Raw genomic sequence first — 20583 nt, 5'->3', positions numbered from 1 at the left:
TGGCATTTGCCGAGCAGCTATCCATGCTGGAAAAATAACCGATGCTGGAGGCGAAGTGACAATACAAAAGACACCAGGTCAGCCCAGTTACATTGGAACCACAAGAAATGGGGTCACAAGCAGTAGCTATGGACGATGGACTGGATCTTTTATATTTACCTCTACAACTCCATTGACTCCACAACCCACACAAACGCAAATGCCTTCAGGTACTTGTAAAGATTTTTTGTGCAGTACTAGTGATGCAATAATGTTGTGCATTCGGTATGTAGCAGATTATCCCATACTTGCACTGCATACACTCCATAATAGCATTATAAACATCAAATAGATTAGTAGTAAGGCTACATGCATATGAGCGCTAAAATTGCGCTAGCCTTGAGCGTTACGAAATGCACAAAACTCGCACGAATAGGAACTCCATTCATACACATGATGCAAGGTAAAAATCACAAATTAAAGCCCAGGACCAAGCGCTGTATATTTACCGTGCTTGGTCCTTAAGGCAACTTCAAATTTTAACATCATTTAAGAATTTGGGAGTAAAAGTTTATAACCATCTTTGACACTCTCAAGACTGGAATTAACATTGCACGTGGTTTCCTGCATCATTGGAGAATATGAGAAATCTATAGCAGAGATAACACACAGGCCTCGTCACCCCCTAACACCAATTTAGAGGCCATAAAATGCTCACATCCCTTATCAGTAGACTAATTAAGTATATACTCCTCTTTTCATCCTGTTCTCATATTGCTTTAAGTGCAAATGAATCACTCCATGTCTGTGCCTTTTCATATGTATCTATATACATACTGTAAAGGCAAAAGCCCTCACTCACTGACTCACTGACTCGCGACTAAAGCCCCATTTACACGCAAAGATGATTGTTTAAAATTTGTTAAAAAGATAGCTTGAATGACAACTTGAGCGATCATTTTGCATAATCTACTAATGGGCACTAATGCCCATTAGTAGCTTATTAGCTTCATTTTGCATGTAAATGAGGCTCAATTTGCGGTATGCAGATAACAGCAGGTGGTCAGTTATCTGCATACAGCCCCTTTGTTCTGCTGGGGGAAAACAACTGAAAACAATGTCATCAGCGCTCCCGCGGAGAATCACAGTGTGCAGTCGCTTTCATCAGCTGCCTGAGCGAGCTATGGATTTTAAACTCAATATAAAATCATTGTTTGGCTAAAAAGCAAACAATAGTGGCATTTACATGGGATGGTTGTAGCTCAAAAGACATCGTTTGAGTGAATTTTGAGCAAAAATCAAACCGTGTAAATGGGGCTTAGTTATCCAACTTCCCAGTGTCGTACAAACTTGAAAATTTGCCAGGACCATTCCTTGGGTCCTAAATAGGAAAAATGAGCGGTCGCAACCTGATTATTCATTTCTAAGTGCAAAACTAAGTGACCCCTTTTGTAATGTACCTAATCTAATTCTCTAATTTCCTGATGTCGTAGAGACTTGAAATGTGGCACGACCTTTGTTTGGGTCCTGAATAGGAAAAGTGTAGCAGTCGCAACTTCAATATTCAATTCTAAGCATGAAAAAATGTGCAAAAATCCACAATACATGAGAGAGTACTTTTTTCAGAAACCATAAAGCCTAGGGAAATGATTTGTATACTGAGGAGAATCTTCCTTACCTCTATGTGTATACACTGAGGAGAATCTAACGCTCCTCTATGTGCATATACTGAGGAGAATTTACCTCAGCTCTATGTGTATATACTGAGGAAAATGCAACTGACCTCTGGGTGCATATACTGAAAGGCTGTAAAGTACAGAAGGAAGCGGGCATGGACTGCAGGGATGGAGTATGCCTTTGAGGCTAAGAAGGGGCTGCAACCTCCAGTCTGGCGGTAAATTTTAATAAAACGGGGTGTTACCTTTAAGGGTAAAAAGTGAGGAGAGTGGGAGGGGTAGCACATTCTGCAGAGGAACATCGGTACATGCAGTCCGAGGAGAATCTAACTCTCCTCTAGGTGTATACATTTTCTATTCCTCAGTTCCTCTGAAGTAAACACAATTTCATAACATTTTTAGTGCGAACAACAGGTAAACACCTGTATTAAAATAATTGGGGCAAAGCCAGGTAAATCAGCTAGTAACTCCATATAAACATCTCCTATAACTGCTCTCATTTAATTACAGTGACAGCAACTTGTACAACAACGGCCAAGGACATAACAGGATCCAATGCAGTGTAAGATTTCCTCCTATCTTTCATTTTTATCTTTAGCTATTTATTTAAAAAACACTTAATAAGGCCCACACATTACAGGAACAATTTCTAAAATCATATATATTTTTATTTCTTAGCGTTTCTTGTCCAGCTGAATGCAAAACCAACGGAAGACCTATTTGGGGGACTGATACCTATACAGATGTAAGATAACACACAATTTTGTGTAAAGAAATAAATAATGTATTAAACGTTTATCCATAATCTATCCATAATTTCTCTTAGGATTCTGGCATTTGCCGAGCAGCTATCCATGCTGGAAAAATAACCGATGCTGGAGGCGAAGTGACAATACAAAAGACACCAGGTCAGCCCAGTTACAATGGAACCACAAGAAATGGGGTCACAAGCAGAAGCTATGGAGCATGGCCTGGATCTTTTATATTTACCTCTACAACTCCAGTGACTCCACAACCCACACAAACGCAAATGCCTTCAGGTACTTGTAAAGATTTTTTGTGCAGTCCTAGTGATGCAATAATGTTGTGCATTCGATATGTAGCAGATTATCCCATACTTGCACTGCATACACTCCATATTAGCATTATAAACATCAAATACATTAGCAGTAACGCTACATACATATGAGCGCTAAAATTGCGCTAGCCTTGAGCGTTGTCAAACGCACAAAACTCGCACGAATCTGAACTCCATTCATACACATGGTGCAAGGTAAAAATCACAAATGAAAGCCCAGGTCCAAGCGCTGTATATTTAACGTGCTTGGTCCTTAAGGCAACTTCAAATTTTAACATCATTTAAGAGTTTGGGAGTAAAAGTTTATAACCATCTTTGACACTCTCAAGACTGGAATTAACATTGCAAGTGGTTTCCTGCATCATTGGAGAATATGAGAAATGTATAGCAGAGATAACACACAGGCCTCATCATCCCCTAACACCAATTTAGAGGCCATAAAATGCTCACATCCCTTATCAGTAGACTAATTAAGTATATACTCCTCTTTTCATCCTGTTCTCATATTGCTTTAAGTGCAAATTAATCACTCCATGTCTGTGCCTTTTCATATGTATCTATATGCATACTGTAAAGGCGAAAGCCCTCACTCACTGACTCACTGACTCGCGACTAAAGCCCCATTTACACGCAAAGATGATTGTTTAAAATTTGTTAAAAAGATAGCTTGAATGACAACTTGAGCGATCATTTTGCATAAACTACTAATGGGCACTAATGCCCATTAGTAGCTTATTAGCTTCATTTTGCATGTAAATGAGGCTCAATTTGCTGTATGCAGATAACAGCAGGCGGTCAGTTATCTGCATACAGCCCCTTTGTTCTGCTGTGGGAGAACAACTGAAAACAATGTCATCAGTGCTCCTGCGGAGAATCACAGTGTGCAGTCCCTTTCATCAGCTGCCTGAGCGAGCTATGGATTTTAAACTCAATATAAAATCATTGTTTGGCTAAAAAGCAAACAATAGTGGCATTTACATGGGATGGTTGTAGCTCAAAAGACATCGTTTGAGTGAATTTTGAGCAAAAATCAAACCGTGTAAATGGGGCTTAGTTATCCAACTTCCCAGTGTCGTACAAACTTGAAAATTTGCCAGGACCATTCCTTGGGTCCTAAATAGGAAAAATGAGCGGTCGCAACCTGATTATTCATTTCTAAGTGCAAAACTAAGTGACCCCTTTTGTAATGTACCTAATCTAATTATCTAATTTCCTGATGTCTTAGAGACTTGAAATGTGGCACGACCTTTGTTTGGGTCCTGAATAGGAAAAGTGTAGCAGTCGCAACTTCAATATTCAATTCTAAGCATGAAAAAATGTGCAAAAATCCACAATACATGAGAGAGTACTTTTTTCAGAAACCATAAAGCCTAGGGAAATGATTTGTATACTGAGGAGAATCTTCCTTACCTCTATGTGTATACACTGAGGAGAATCTAACGCTCCTCTATGAGCATATACTGAGGAGAATTTACCTCTACTCTATGTGTATATACTGAGGAAAATCTAACTGACCTCTTAGTGCATATACTGAAAGGCTGTAAAGTACAGAAGGAAGCGGGCATGGACTGCAGGGATGGAGTATGCCTTTGAGGCTAAGAAGGGGCTGCAACCTCCAGTCTGGCGGTAAATTTTAATAAAACGGGGTGTTACCTTTAAGGGTAAAAAGTGAGGAGAGTGGGAGGGGTAGCACATTCTGCAGAGGAACATCGGTACATGCAGTCCGAGGAGAATCTAACTCTCCTCTAGGTGTATACATTTTTTATTCCTCAGTTCCTCTGAAGTAAACACAATTTCATAACATTTTTAGTGCGAACAACAGGTAAACACCTGTATTAAAATAATTGGGGCAAAGCCGGGTAAATCAGCTAGTAACTCCATATAAACATCTCCTATAACTGCTCTCATTTAATTACAGTGACAGCAACTTGTACAACAACGGCCAGGGACATAACAGGATCCAATGCAGTGTAAGATTTCCTCCTATCTTTCATTTTTATCTTTAGCTATTTATTTAAAAAACACTTAATAAGGCCCACACATTACAGGAACAATTTCTAAAATCATATATATTTTTTTCTTAGCGTTTCTTGTCCAGCTGAATGCAAAACCAACGGAAGACCTATTTGGGGGACTGATACCTATACAGATGTAAGATAACACACAATTTTGTGTAAACAAATAAATAATGTATTAAACGTTTATCCATAATCTATCCATATTTTCTCTTAGGATTCTGGCATTTGCCGAGCAGCTATCCATTCTGGAAAAATAACCGATGCTGGAGGCCAAGTCACAATACAAAAGACACCAGGTCAGCCCAGTTACATTAGAACCACAAGAAATGGGGTCACAAGCAGTAGCTATGGAGCATGGCCTGGATCTTTTATATTTACCTCTACAACTCCAGTGACTCCACAACCCACACAAACGCAAATGCCTTCAGGTACTTGTAAAGATTTTTTGTGCAGTCCTAGTGATGCAATAATGTTGTGCATTCGGTATGTAGCAGATTATCCCAAACTTGCACTGCATACACTCCATAATAGCATTATAAACATCAAATACATCAGCAGTAAGGCTACATGCATATGAGCGCTAAAATTGTGCTAGCCTTGAGCGTTGCCAAACGCACAAAACTCGCACGAATATGAACTCCATTCATACACATGGTGCAAGGTAAAAATCACAAATTAAAGCCCAGGTCCAAGCGCTGTAAATTTAGGCCTTAGTCAGACGGGCGTTTTTTCGCGCAATTTGCGGATCGCATGACGGATGCGCATCCGCAAATCGCGTGACCGGTGCGCGCAAGTCGCCCGCAAATCGCCCGAAAATCTGCTCCTAGCCGCGTTTCATTAGAAACGGGCCAGAGCTGTCCAGCGCATTGCATTCAATGGAGACGGCAATACAGCCGTCTCCATTGAAAGCAATGCGCTGCTGGCGAGCCCGGGATGAATTGTCGGTAAGGGCTTAAATATATAAGCCCTTACCTGCAATTCATCCTAAAATGTGTAAAAATAAAAAAAAATTGTATACTCACCTTCTGCCGGCAGCCGGAGCTCCGCGCGGCCGTCCTGCAGTGGGTGTGAAGGGGGTGTGAGTCAGACCTGCCCCCTGATTGGCTCAGCGCTGAGCCAATCAGAGGCATGCCTCACTCACACCCATTCATGAATTCATGAATGGATGTGAGTCAGACCTGCCCCTGATTGGCTCAGCGCTGAGAGGCAGCAGTCACTCACCCATTCATGAATTCATGAATGGGTGTGTGAGTGTTTTCAGCCTCTGATTGGTCAGGGCTGTGACCAATCAGAGGCAGATCATTCAGCAGGCAGGGATTTTAAAGCCCCGCCGGCTGAATAGTGCCAAGAAGCAGTTCAGGAGAACTGACAGCGGCCGCGGCTGGACTCCGGCTGCAGCGGAAAGGTGAGTATACAAATTTTTTTTATTTTAACACATTTTAGGATGAATTGCCGGGAAGGGCTTATATATTTAACCCCTTCCCGACAATTCACCCCGCGCACGCCGGCAGCCCATTGCTTTCAATGGAGCGGCTGTATTGCCGCTCCATTGAATTCAATGGGCAAACATCGTTCTTCTCTGCCACAGCTGTTACAGCTGTGGCAGAGAAGAATGATTTGTCTTCTATATGTTCTCAATGGGGTCGGCGCTGCTGCCGCCGGCCCCATTGAGCGCATATACAGAAGAGAACAGGAATCGCAGATCGCAGATAGGTGCGATCTGCGATTTTTTGTTCTATAATTTATCGGACGAGCGCATAAAAAGCGCTCATGTGTCCGATACCATTGCAAAGCAATGGTTTTAAAAAATCGCCGGACGCATGCGCAAATCGCGGCTAAAAACGCCCGTCTGACTAAGGCCTAAGAAGGGGCTGCAACCTCCAGTCTGGCGGTAAATTTTAATAAAACGGGGTGTTACCTTTAAGGGTAAAAAGTGAGGAGAGTGGGAGGGGTAGCACATTCTGCAGAGGAACATCGGTACATGCAGTCTGAGGAGAATCTAACTCTCCTGTATGTGTATACATATTTTATTCCTCAGTTCCTCTAAAGTAAACACAATTTCATAACATTTTTAGTGCGAACAACAGGTAAACACCTGTATTAAAATAATTGGGGCGAAGCCGGGTAAATCAGCTAGTAACTCCATATAAACATCTCCTATAACTGCTCTCATTTAATTACAGTGACAGCAACTTGTACAACAACGGCCAGGGACATAACAGGATCCAATGCAGTGTAAGAATTCCTCCAAACTTTCATTTTTATCTTTAGCTATTTATTTAAAAAACACTTAATAAGGCCCACACATTACAGGAACAATTTCAAAAATTATATATATATTTTTATTTCTTAGCGTTTCTTGTCCAGCTGGATGCAAACCCAACGGAAGACCTATTTGGGGGACTGATACCTATACAGATGTAAGATTACACACAATTTTGTGTAAACAAATAAATAATGTATTAGTTTATCCATAATCTATCCATAATTTCTCTTAGGCCTCCTTCCCACGAGCGTGACGGGCTCCGCAGCGTAATATTCCGCTGTGAAGCCCGTCACGGCGCCCCCCAGAGCCCCTATACTTACCTGCGGGAGATAGCGTGAAATCGCTTCCCCGCCCACCACCGCCGCGTCACCGCTCGTCACCGCTCGTCACCGCCCACCGCTCTCGCGTCACCAGCCGTGTCACGTGACGCGGCCGGACCGCGTCATTTGGCGTCATATGACGCTCGGCGGTGGGCGGGAAAGCGTTTTTTCACGCTATCTCCCGCTGGTTACAGCGGGAGATAGCGTGAATGGACGGCTTCCATTGACTGCAATGGAAGCCGTCAGTGCGTACAGCCCGTCCTCACCCGCAGAAAATAGAGCATGCTGCGGGTGAGGACGGGAGAAATCGCGGTGCGTAATTCCGCGGTGGAATTACGCATCGTGAGCATGGAGCTATTAGGTTCAATAGAACCTAATAGCTGCGGGCAACGCAGCGGATTTTCGCCGCGAATTACGCGGCGGAAATCCGTTCGTGGGAAGGAGGCCTTAGGATTCTGGCATTTGCCCAGCAGCTATCCATGCTGGAATAATACCCGATGCTGGAGGCCAAGTCACAGTACAAAAGACACCGGGTCAGCCCAGTTACATTGGAACCACAAGAAATGGGGTCACAAGCAGAAGCTATGGAGCATGGCCTGGATCTTTTATATTTACCTCTACAACTCCAGTGACTCCGCAACCCACACAAACGCAAATGCCTTCAGGTACTTGTAAAGATTTTTTGTGCAGTCCTAGTGATGCAATAATGTTGTGCATTCGGTATGTAGCAGATTATCCCATACTTGCACTGCATACACTCCATATTAGCATTATAAACATCAAATAGATCAGCAGTAACGCTACATGCATATGAGCGCTAAAATTGTGCTAGCCTTGAGCGTTGCCAAACGCACAAAACTCGCACGAATATGAACTCCATTCATACACATGGTGCAAGGTAAAAATCACAAATGAAAGCCCAGGTCCAAGCGCTATATATTTAACGTGCTTGGTCCTTAAGGCAACTTCAAATTTTAACATCATTTAAGAGTTTGGGAGTAAAAGACTGGAATTAACATTGCAAGTGGTTTCCTGCATCATTGGAGAATATGAGAAATGTATAGCAGAGATAACACACAGGCCTCGTCACCCCCTAACACCAATTTAGAGGCCATAAAATGCTCACATCCCTTATCAGTAGACTAATTAAGTATATACTCCTCTTTTCATCCTGTTCTCATATTGCTTTAAGTGCAAATTAATCACTCCATGTCTGTGCCTTTTCATATGTATCTATATGCATACTGTAAAGGCGAAAGCCCTCACTCACTGACTCACTGACTCGCGACTAAAGCCCCATTTACACGCAAAGATGATTGTTTAAAATTTGTTAAAAAGATAGCTTGAATGACAACTTGAGCGATCATTTTGCATAAACTACTAATGGGCACTAATGCCCATTAGTAGCTTATTAGCTTCATTTTGCATGTAAATGAGGCTCAATTTGCTGTATGCAGATAACAGCAGGTGGTCAGTTATCTGCATACAGCCCCTTTGTTCTGCTGTGGGAGAACAACTGAAAACAATGTCATCAGTGCTCCTGCGGAGAATCACAGTGTGCAGTCCCTTTCATCAGCTGCCTGAGCGAGCTATGGATTTTAAACTCAACATAAAATCATTGTTTGGCTAAAAAGCAAACAATAGTAGCATTTACATGGGAAGAATATTGCTCAAATGACATTGTTTGAGCGAATTTTGAGCGAAAATCAAACCATGTAAATGGGGCTTCATTATCCAACTTCTCAGTGTCGTACAAACTTGAAAATTTGCCAGGACCATTCCTTGGATCCTAAATAGGAAAAATGATTATTCATTTCTAAGTGCAAAACTAAGTGACCCCTTTTGTAATGTACCTAATCTAATTCTCTAATTTCCTGATGTTGTAGAGACTTGAAATTTGGCACGACCTTTGTTTGGGTCCTGAATAGGAAAAGTGTAGCAGTCGCAACTTCAATATTCAATTCTAAGCATGAAAAAATGTGCAAAAATCCACAATACATGAGAGAGTACTTTTTTCAGAAACCATAAAGCCTAGGGAAATGATTTGTATACTGAGGAGAATCTTCCTTACCTCTATGTGTATACACTGAGGAGAATCTAACGCTCCTCTATGTGCATATACTGAGGAGAATTTACCTCAGCTCTATGTGTATATACTGAGGAAAATGCAACTGACCTCTGGGTGCATATACTGAAAGGCTGTAAGGTACATAGGGAAGCGGGCATGGACTGCAGGGATGGAGTATGCCTTTGAGGCTAAGAAGGGGCTGCAACCTCCAGTCTGGCGGTAAATTTTAATAAAACGGGGTGTTACCTTTAAGGGTAAAATGTGAGGAGAGTGGGAGGGGTAGCACATTCTGCAGAGGAACATCGGTACATGCAGTCTGAGGAGAATCTAACTCTCCTCTATGTGTATACATTTTTTATTCCTCAGTTACTCTGAAGTAAACACAATTTCATAACATTTTTAGTGCGAACAACAGGTAAACACCTGTATTAAAATAATTGGGGCAAAGCCGGGTAAATCAGCTAGTAACTCCATATAAACATCTCCTATAACTGCTCTCATTTAATTACAGTGACAGCAACTTGTACAACAACGGCCAGGGACATAACAGGATCCAATGCAGTGTAAGATTTCCTCCAAACTTTCATTTTTATCTTTAGCTATTTATTTAAAAAACACTTAATAAGGCCCACACATTACAGGAACAATTTCTAAAATTATATATATTTTTTTCTTAGCGTTTCTTGTTCAGCTGAATGCAAAACCAACGGAAGACCTATTTGGGGGACTGATACCTATACAGATGTAAGATAACACACAATTTTGTGTAAACAAATAAATAATGTATTAAACGTTTATCCATAATCTATCCATAATTTCTCTTAGGATTCTGGCATTTGCCGAGCAGCTATCCATGCTGGAATAATACCCGATGCTGGAGGCCAAGTCACAGTACAAAAGACACCGGGTCAGCCCAGTTACATTGGAACCACAAGAAATGGGGTCACAAGCAGTAGCTATGGACCATGGACTGGAACTTTTATATTTACCTCTACAACTCCAGTGACTCCGCAACCCACTCAAACGCAAATGCCTTCAGGTACTTGTAAGGATTTTTTGTGCAGTACTAGTGATGCAATAATGTTGTGCATTCGATATGTAGCAGATTATCCCATACTTGCACTGCATACACTCCATAATAGCGTTATAATTATCAAATAGATTAGCAGTAAGGCTACATGCATATGAGCGCTAAAATTGCGCTAGCCTTGAGCGTTGCCAAACGCACAAAACTCGCACGAATATGAACTCCATTCATACACATGGTGCAAGGTAAAAATCACAAATGAAAGCCCAGGTCCAAGCGCTGTATATTTAACGTGCTTGGTCCTTAAGGCAACTTCAAATTTTAACATCATTTAAGAGTTTGGGAGTAAAAGTTTATAACCATCTTTGACACTCTCAAGACTGGAATTAACATTGCAAGTGGTTTCCTGCATCATTGGAGAATATGAGAAATGTATAGCAGAGATAACACACAGGCCTCATCATCCCCTAACACCAATTTAGAGGCCATAAAATGCTCACATCCCTTATCAATAGACTAATTAAGTATATACTCCTCTTTTCATCCTGTTCTCATATTGCTTTAAGTGCAAATGAATCACTCCATGTCTGTGCCTTTTCATATGTATCTATATACATACTGTAAAGGCGAAAGCCCTCACTCACTGACTCACTGACTCGCGACTAAAGCCCTATTTACACGCAAAAATGATTGTTTAAAATTTGTTAAAAAGATAGCTTGAATGACAACTTGAGCGATCATTTTGCATAAACTACTAATGGGCACTAATGCCCATTAGTAGCTTATTAGCTTCATTTTGCATGTAAATGAGGCTCAATTTGCTGTATGCAGATAACAGCAGGTGGTCAGTTATCTGCATACAGCCCCTTTGTTCTGCTGTGGGAGAACAACTGAAAACAATGTCATCAGTGCTCCTGCGGAGAATCACAGTGTGCAGTCCCTTTCATCAGCTGCCTGAGCGAGCTATGGATTTTAAACTCAACATAAAATCATTGTTTGGCTAAAAAGCAAACAATAGTAGCATTTACATGGGATGATTATTGCTCAAATGACATTGTTTGAGCGAATTTTGAGCGAAAATCAAACCATGTAAATGGGGCTTCATTATCCAACTTCCCAGTGTCGTACAAACTTGAAAATTTGCCAGGACCATTCCTTGGATCCTAAATAGGAAAAATGATTATTCATTTCTAAGTGCAAAACTAAGTGACCCCTTTTGTAATGTACCTAATCTAATTCTCTAATTTCCTGATGTCGTAGAGACTTGAAATTTGGCACGACCTTTGTTTGGGTCCTGAATAGGAAAAGTGTAGCAGTCGCAACTTCAATATTCAATTCTAAGCATGAAAAAATGTGCAAAAATCCACAATACATGAGAGAGTACTTTTTTCAGAAACCATAAAGCCTAGGGAAATGATTTGTATACTGAGGAGAATCTTCCTTACCTCTATGTGTATACACTGAGGAGAATCTAACGCTCCTCTATGTGCATATACTGAGGAGAATTTACCTCAGCTCTATGTGTATATACTGAGGAAAATGCAGCTGACCTCTGGGTGCATATACTGAAAGGCTGTAAAGTACAGAAGGAAGCGGGCATGGACTGCAGGGATGGAGTATGCCTTTGAGGCTGAGGCCTTAGTCAGACGGGCGTTTTTTCGCGCGATTTGCGGATCGCATGACGGATGCGCATCCGCAAATCGCGTGACCTGTGCGCGCAAGTTGCCCGCAAATCGCCCGAAAATCTGCTCCTAGCCGCGTTTCATTAGAAACGGGCAAGAGCTGCCCAGCGCATTGCATTCAATGGAGACGGCAATACAGCCGTCTCCATTGAAAGCAATGCGCTGCGGGCGAGCCCGGGATGAATTGTCGGTAAGGGCTTAAATATATAAGCCCTTACCTGCAATTCATCCTAAAATGTGTTAAAATTAAAAAAAATTGGATACTCACCTTCTGCCGGCAGCCGGAGCTCCGTGCGGCCGTCCTGCAGTGGGTGTGAAGGGGGTGTGAGTCAGACCTGCCCCCTGATTGGCTCAGCGCTGAGCCAATCAGAGGCATGCCTCACTCACACCCATTCATGAATTCATGAATGGATGTGAGTCAGACCTGCCCCTGATTGGCTCAGCGCTGAGAGGCAGCAGTTACTCACCCATTCATGAATGGGTGTGTGAGTGTTTTCAGCCTCTGATTGGTCAGGGCTGTGACCAATCAGAGGCAGATCATTCAGCAGGCGGGGATTTTAAAGCCCCGCCGGCTGAATAGTGCCGAGAAGCAGTTCAGGAGAACTGACAGCGGCCGCGGCTGGACTCCGGCTGCAGCGGAAAGGTGAGTATACAATTTTTTTTTAGCAGTCGCAACTTCAATATTCAATTCTAAGCATGAAAAATTGTGCAAAAATCCACAATACATGAGAGAGTACTTTTTTCAGAAACCATAAAGCCTAGGGAAATGATTTGTATACTCAGGAGAATCTTCCTTACCTCTATGTGTATACACTGAGGAGAATCTAATGCTCCTCTATGTGCATATACTGAGGAGAATTTACCTCAGCTCTATGTGTATATACTGAGGAAAATCTAACTGACCTCTGGGTGCATATACTGAAAGGCTGTAAGGTACATAGGGAAGCATGGACTGCAGGGATGGAGTATGCCTTTGAGGCTAAGAAGCGGCTGCAACCTCCAGTCTGGCAGTAAATTTGAATAAAAAGGGGTGTTACCTTTAAGGGCAAAAAGTGAGGAGAGTGAAAGGGGTGGCACATTCTGCAGAGGAACATCGGTCCATGCAGTCTGAGGAGAATCTAACTCTCCTCTTTGTATATACATATTTTATTCCTCAGTTCCTCTGAAGTACTCAGCCCACCCCACACCCCCCACCCCTGTTTTCTTCTATCCTTCCCATTTTTTTCCTTTTCTATTTTGAGCAATAATCTATCAGTGTACTAAAATTATTACTACAACCCCCACTTTCATTGGAGAATATATGTTATATACTGTACAAGCTTCATTAGCATTTATTTGCCATTCCATGGGAAGCGCTTGAACCATTATTGTAAGAGCTGCATTAGCTCGGGATATGATTCCTATGTGCGATTGCACTAATTGTTGATAGTTGCTGTGGCAACACAGAGACTTTCTAAGGGAGTTGGGCCATTGAGATACTGTGCAAGTCTGGAGAACGTGTGAAAGTTGAGGATAATGGGGAATTACAAGAGGATGACGCAACAGCACCATTACAAGAAGTGAAATGTAACCAGCAGCACGGGTAGGACCTCCAAGTGTTTATGTAAGAGCCATGGTCATAGGAAATCTGAACCTCCATAGCAGCATACAATGGTGCAAAAAGTAGAATGCAAAAAACGTTATTCCTCCATTAAAAAATAACAGCAACGTTTTGACCAAACAATAGGCTGTATAAGCTTGATAAAGATCCTATTGTTTGATCGAACTGTTGCTGTTCTTTTTTAATGGATGAATAGAGCTTTTTGCACTATTGTATGCTGCTACGGAGTCTTATCTTTACTGTCATCATAGCGCCATTACGACAACCTTCTCTCAGACATCCTGTCAACTCAAAGCGTGAGGAATAAAATAAGTTGCAAAAAGGCAAACTCCCTTTTAGAAGCATTTTTTTTCTGGATATGCACAGCGAGAAAAGCGGTGGAAAGCAAACCCGTTCTCCAGCGATGCTCCTCAGACGTATTAAGTCTACTAGCAGACATCTGTAAGGAGCACGAGTGGTATCCTCAAAAGCTTCTAAGAAGAAGCATGTCTTCTAGGGGTACATCTGTCTAACTAGTGTAAAAATGTGCAATTTATCGCAAGGGTTATTAAAAAAGGACCATGTACTTGGTGCTTAAAGGGGTTGTCTCACGCCGAAACGGGTTTTTTTTTTTTTCAATAGGCCCCCCGTTCGGCGCGAGACAAACCCAATGCATGTGTTAAAAAAAAAAAAAGTTTAGTACTTACCCGAATCCCCGCACTGCGGCGACTTCTTCCTTACCTTACTAAGATGGCCGCCGGGATCTTCACCCACGATGCACAACGGGTCTTCTCCCATGGTGCACCGTGGGCTCTGTGCGGTCCATTGCCGATTCCAGCCTCCTGGTTGGCTGGAATCGGCACACGTGACGGGGCGGAGCTACGAGGACCAGCTCTCCGGCACGAGCGGCCCCATTCACCGCACAGAAGACCGCACAGCGCAAGCGCGTCTAAAATCGCCAGAAGACGGCGATTTTAGACGGATCCATGGCGACGGGGACGCTAGCAACGGAACAGGTAAGTGAAATAACTTCTTTATGGCTCATAATTAATGCACGATGTATATTACAAACTGCATTAATATGGCCATACAGAAGTATATAACCCCACTTGATTTCTTGAGACAACCCCTTTAAATTGATCGTTCGGCTTTTCTTACCTTGACAAAATATGTTCTGCAAAGGGTACAAAAGGCTCAGATTTCTGTGATGTTCATACTTGGTAAACGCTTTCTCTATTTTGCCATCTTTGCTGGTGCTCTCCATGAGATCATCAATAATGGTCCCATTTACCTTATCAGGTGGAAATAAGTCATCATCTATAAAGGTGTGAGGTAGGCCCTCTATAAATCTATTGTTAGCAAAATAGGCAGAAAGTTCATCATAAAGTGTCTGCCAACAACAATAAAACCAGATGATGTTGCTGGGCTTGTGTGATATATGCATTGCAGAGTTATATAACAGTCGCTTCACAAAGTAACTTTTCCAAGAGTTAGACAGTCTGGCTAAAATACAAGAGAAGGGGTGTTGCAAACATGTGTCCATCATACCAGTTTTTTTTTTTTTTTTTCAAATCAAGATTTTTATTGGATTTTATAACATAGCTTTAAACGATAAACATACACTGTACACATGAACAACCTCCGGCCAAGTAGTTGAGACCGCATCATATAATCCTGGAAGATGTTATTAGGTAAAATACAGTGACTGATAAAACAAGTATCATTTAATTAGCTTAGAATGAAATATCTAAGCGTCAAAACGAACATGGACAGACAGGTGGAGGGGGGGGGGAGGGTTGGGATAGGGAAGAGGGGGGGGGGCCAAGACCCTCGGGGGATGCCCTCTCACAGAAGACGGGGAAACTCCGTGCCCGCAGCCTATCCGAAATCGCTAAACCATACCTCTTTTCGAGGACCACAGACGTGCCGTGACGTGACTCCGCCTCCCATCATAGTGCCATCTAGGGGGTCAGTGTAGCGCGGATAACACTCCATTGTCCCCAAGTCATCAGGAACTTATCATGGTTATCTTTAGTCCAGCTCGAGAGTTCCTCTATGCTGTATGTCTGATCCATTCTATCCCTCCATTGGCTCAGAAGCGGAGGGGTTTTTTGCAGCCACTTTAGGGGGATAAGTGCTTTGGCGATATCAATTGCTTGTGCCAACAATTTGTGTTTGAGAGGGTTAAAGTTACTCGAGGGCTTCCACAAAAACAACACCTCCGGTGTTAGTACAAAGTTTGGGGCTATCTTCTGGAGGACTTCCGAAATTTCTTGCCAGAAGGTGTTCAGAGCTGGGCAGCTCCACCAGATATGGGTGAAGGTTCCAATATCTCCCTCGCATCTCCAGCATTTGCTATTTAAAGAAAGTTTGTGGTCAGAGAGCCACTGTGGCGTTCTATACCATCTGGCCAGAAGTTTATAATGGGCCTCCTGTGAGATAATACAGGGGGAGAGTCCGTACGCAAATTTTAGAATAAGATGTGTCTCTTGGGCTGTCAGAGAGATATGAAGCTCTTTTTCCCAAGAAAATAAAAAGGCTGGTTTGGCGTCCGCGACTGGGGGAAAGCAGCACCTCCGTATGAACGCGATTTTTTGGCTCTGTGGTCTGTTTTCCTTTACCGCCCTTTCGAAGGCGGAAAGGGGCCTAGTAGATGTATATGTCTTGATGAAGTCTCCCACTACTCCCTCCACCTGTGCTTGCTGGAGAAAGGTCAGTGGCCGATCGGTCAACAAGGACCTCACCACCTCCTTGGGGCTTAAATAACTCAGGGTCTGAAGCTCACTTAGGGGGTTATCCCCGAACTCCATCCAAAGCTTATTTGTACAAGGGGCCGTTGGTAGGCCCAAAAGGGCAGGCAGTATGCTTAGGGGGGTGATCGGAGATGGTGTTGGAGCCAGTGTCTCCCTCCGCAGGTCCCACGCTTCGCATGGTCCCCGGAGCAGAGGGTTGTATTTTTTGTTTTTATACATTGCTTTTCTGGGAAACCACAGATCCCTTTTCGTGGAATCGCCATATATTTCCTTGGCGAGCTGGAACATCAGAGGGTCTCCCTCTGAGGAAGTTAGTTTCAGCCAGTAGCTGATATGTGTAGCTATATAGAAGTCGTGGACATTGGGCATGCCTATTCCTCCCTCCTCTCTACTCTTCATCATTAAACTATAGGCCAATCTGGGGCTCTTCTGTCTCCATAAGAATTTTATGAACATTGAGCGCAGCGCATTAAAAAAATTTGGTGGTAGATGTATCGGGAGGGACCTGATAAAGTATAGAATAATAGGGAAGACGTAGGTTTTTAATAGGTTCTTCCTCCCGAACCAGGAGATGTAGGGGACATCATAGTTCAGAAGTAGATTTTTAATTTTAGTTAGCAGCGGAGGAAAGTTTGCTGTGTAAAGATCGCCAATCCTCCTAGTCAGCTTTACTCCCAGAAATTCAATTGACTTATCAGACCAGGAGAACGGGGAACCCGACATCAGTTTCAAACACCTAGCTCTTGGAATAGAGACATTTAGGACTGTCGATTTGCTATAATTAATTTTAAAGTTTGAGAGTGTCCCAAAGTACTCCAAACTTGCAGTGAGTTTGGGCAGTCCCTTCTCTGGATTAGTAACCAGAAAGATGATATCATCTGCGAAAGCTGTCGCAGAGAGTGTGTGTCCCCGGACGTCCAGTCCCCGTATCTCCCGGTCCAACCTGACATCTTGGAGCAGGGGTTCCAGGGCTAATATGAACAACGTGGGAGACAATGGGCACCCCTGGCGTGTACCATTTTTTATTTCAAATGGGGGAGATAGAATATTATTTATTTTTAATCGGGCATAGGGTTCCGCGTATAGAGAAAAGATGGCCCCGACAAAGGGGGGAGGGAAGTTGAACTGCCGCAGGACCGATCTCATGTATGTCCAGTCAACTCTGTCAAAAGCCTTTTCGGCATCGGTGCTTACTAAGGCTAATGGCGTTCCTTTTTCGTTTGCATAGTGTATTGCGTGGAGGATACGCATGCAGTTATCCCTCCCCTCCTTGCCCTTCACGAAGCCCGCCTGTTCCCTATTAATCAGATGTGGAATGAACTTCTCCACACGCTTGGCGAGCAATTTGGCCCATAGCTTAACATCCAGGTTTATCAAGGATATGGGCCTATAGCTGCCACACATCTCCGGGTCTTTGCCCTCCTTATGGATTAAAGTGATATGTGCCTCCTGGGCCTGTTTAGGGAGGGAGCCACCTTTTAGGAGACAATTGAATGTTTCCGTTAAATGTGGGACAAGAGTAGAACGAAAGGCCTTATAATATACAAGAGGTAAGCCATCTGGCCCGGGACTCTTTCCTGGGGGGGAAGAGTCAAGGACCTCGTTCACCTCCTTCTCTGTTACAGGGGCCAAAAGTTTTTCTTCAGCTCCCGCTTCAAGGCTTGGGAGGTGGAGCTTCTTTAGATATTCTGCTATCAAGTCGCTGTTCTTAACTGACTCGGAATTATCCCTCATAGGGCGTAAGTTATATAATTTAGAATAAAATTGCTGGAATGCAGTCGCAATATCGGGGGAGGACGTAGCCCTTCCCCCCGCGTCTGTTTTTATTGCGCTAATCTGGTTTTTGGTGCGCGCCTTTTTTATCATTGCAGACATGTGTTTACTACCTCTGTTTCCTTGGATAAAGACTAAGTGTTTAAGATGGAGACATCTTTTATTGAACCTCGCTTTCAAGCATAGATTCAATTCTTTTCTGAGGGCGGTCAGTTTGGTCAGGTTCTCTTTGCATATTGTTTGTTTAGTGGTGTATTCGAGTTTGGCAATATGTTTCAGTAAATTATCTATCTCTCTCTGTTGGCACTTTTTCTTTCTAGTGCCCAAAGCTATCAGCAGGCCTCTGCCGAAAGCCTTGTGCGTTTCCCATACTAAAGACGGCGACTGGTTCCCCTCCTTATTGATCCTAAAGAATTCGTCCAGTTGGTTAGCAAATTGGGCCTTATCTTTCTCGGAATCCAACAAGGATGTATTCAGCCTCCACCTCCACTCCCGAGGGGTATTGCAAAATGGTTTTAAATCAACGTGTAAAGGAGCATGGTCGGAAATTGTTGCTGCCGCGATGGTCGAATTGACCAGGGAGGGCAACAGTTCCGAGGCTATTAAAATGTAATCTAGCCTCTGGAATGAGCCATGAACCTGCGAGAAGTAAGTATAGTCCTTTACGGAGGGAGAACACTGGCGCCAAGCATCCACCAACCCCATCTCAGAGAGAGAGCGGTGTAGACGTCTCAGTTTGACCTGAGAGATCTGAGAACGGCCTACTGATGAGTCCATCAAGGGATTCATTGTGAGGTTTAGATCCCCCCCCAATATGATGGGGCCTACTGCAAATTCCCTGAGGGTCTCTAGTAGCCCAACCAGCCACGAGACCTGGTTGGTGTTGGGGGTATATAGATTGGCCAGGGTAATTTTAAAGTTGTTGATGTGCCCTTTTAGGTAAATAACTCTGCCCTCTCCATCCATATGTTGCGCTTCGCATATGAAGGGGATAGAGTTATGAAATAAAATGGAGACCCCCTTAGAGGCCGAAGTTGGATGTGGGTTGTGGAAGCCCTGCGAGAACTGTCTGCCCGGAAGGGCCAAGCACTTACCCCCCTTGTAGTGCGTTTCTTGAAGGAAGGCGATTTTCGTGCCATATTTTCGGAGTAATTGCGCCACGTTGTTTCTTTTGAAGGGAGAGTTGATCCCTCTCACATTAAAGGATGAAAGGCGGAGATCCCCGTCCACGGCAGGTCGCGAAATCTGAGGCATAATGTATTCAGGTGATTGATCTAAGAATAAAAAAGGTTAGATTGTCAGTGACTCAATATGAAATTGTATCGAGAAAGGGCGGGTGGGGGGTCGGTATGGGTAGGATCGACTTCTGGGGAAGAAGGAAGACACACAAGGGGGAGGGGTAATACAACAGCTAAATGTAACAATCAGTTAAGTAAAAGACTAGAGAGTCCTAGGACAGTCGGTGGGGGTGGGGTGCAAGGCGGTATTACCCACTTTTTGTGGGAATCTGGTATATAAACAATACCAGGCAGAGGTACCGTGTTGCACTAGGCCTGCCCTGACAGACATCCTGGAGGACTAATTTTAAGGTAATTTAGGAAGCTAAAGACTAATATCTCGAGAGAATCGAGAAAGAGGGCATCTCCGGCCCGCATCAAAAATACGACAAAGGGAAAAGTTAACATTGCGCTTCGGGAACAATAACGGGGTAGTTCCCGTAACACGGCGGAACCCCCTTTCAGGGGTTACGAACAACTTTCCACAGCCGGCCGCCACACCGCAAGCCATCAGTGTGCAACCGGGCTGGTCACAGGCTCCTCTCTGGGCATTCCCATCAGGAGCGGACAAGCCGACAAACAAGAAAATGGAAAGGTCAGTCCCCCGCTGGAGTAGTGTCCCGGCTCTTCTTTTTCTTGCCCCTTGGAGACTTTGTAGCTCCCGTCGGTCCCCAGGCCGCCGCAGTAGGGAGTGTAGGTAGATCGGGCATCTCAGGGAGAGGGAGCCAACACGGCAGATCCACCGGCTCCATCTCTAGGAACTGCCAGCACGCCGTCAGGTCCCCAGGGTCTCTTATATTAATCCTCCTACCTTTATGCGATATGCCTAGCCCGAATGGGAAAAGCCACGCATACTTGATACCTTTCTCTTTGAGTATGTCCAAGAGTGGCCGGAAGAGACGGCGTTTTGCCAGGGTAGTGGGGGCAAGGTCCTGGTAAATTTGCAGGGGTGCGTCCGAGTACCTTAAGTCCCTAAAATTTCTGGACGACCTCAGTATAGCGAACGCATCTTGGAAGGAAAGGACCTTGCAAATCACGTCCCTCGGCGGGTCTGTGTTCGCTGGGAGGGGTCTCAGGGCCCTGTGTA

General features: G+C 43.6%; 1 protein-coding gene across 1 annotated transcript in view; it reads left to right on the top strand.

Moving 5' to 3' along the window:
• Positions 1-10251: 10251 nt before the first annotated feature.
• LOC136624604 (putative gastrointestinal growth factor xP4) overlaps positions 10252-20583 on the top strand; it is a 44290-nt gene continuing 33958 nt past the window's right edge. The window contains exon 1 of the mRNA XM_066598564.1: positions 10252-10444. Coding sequence (XP_066454661.1) covers positions 10435-10444 — 10 coding nt within the window. The 5' untranslated portion in view covers positions 10252-10434. The remainder of the gene's footprint in view (positions 10445-20583) is intronic.

This window comes from Eleutherodactylus coqui, chromosome 4, assembly GCF_035609145.1.
Source record: "Eleutherodactylus coqui strain aEleCoq1 chromosome 4, aEleCoq1.hap1, whole genome shotgun sequence".
NCBI lineage: Eukaryota > Metazoa > Chordata > Amphibia > Anura > Eleutherodactylidae > Eleutherodactylus > Eleutherodactylus coqui.
Note: the sequence above shows the minus strand (reverse complement) of the source record. Positions and strands in the feature narration are given on the sequence as shown.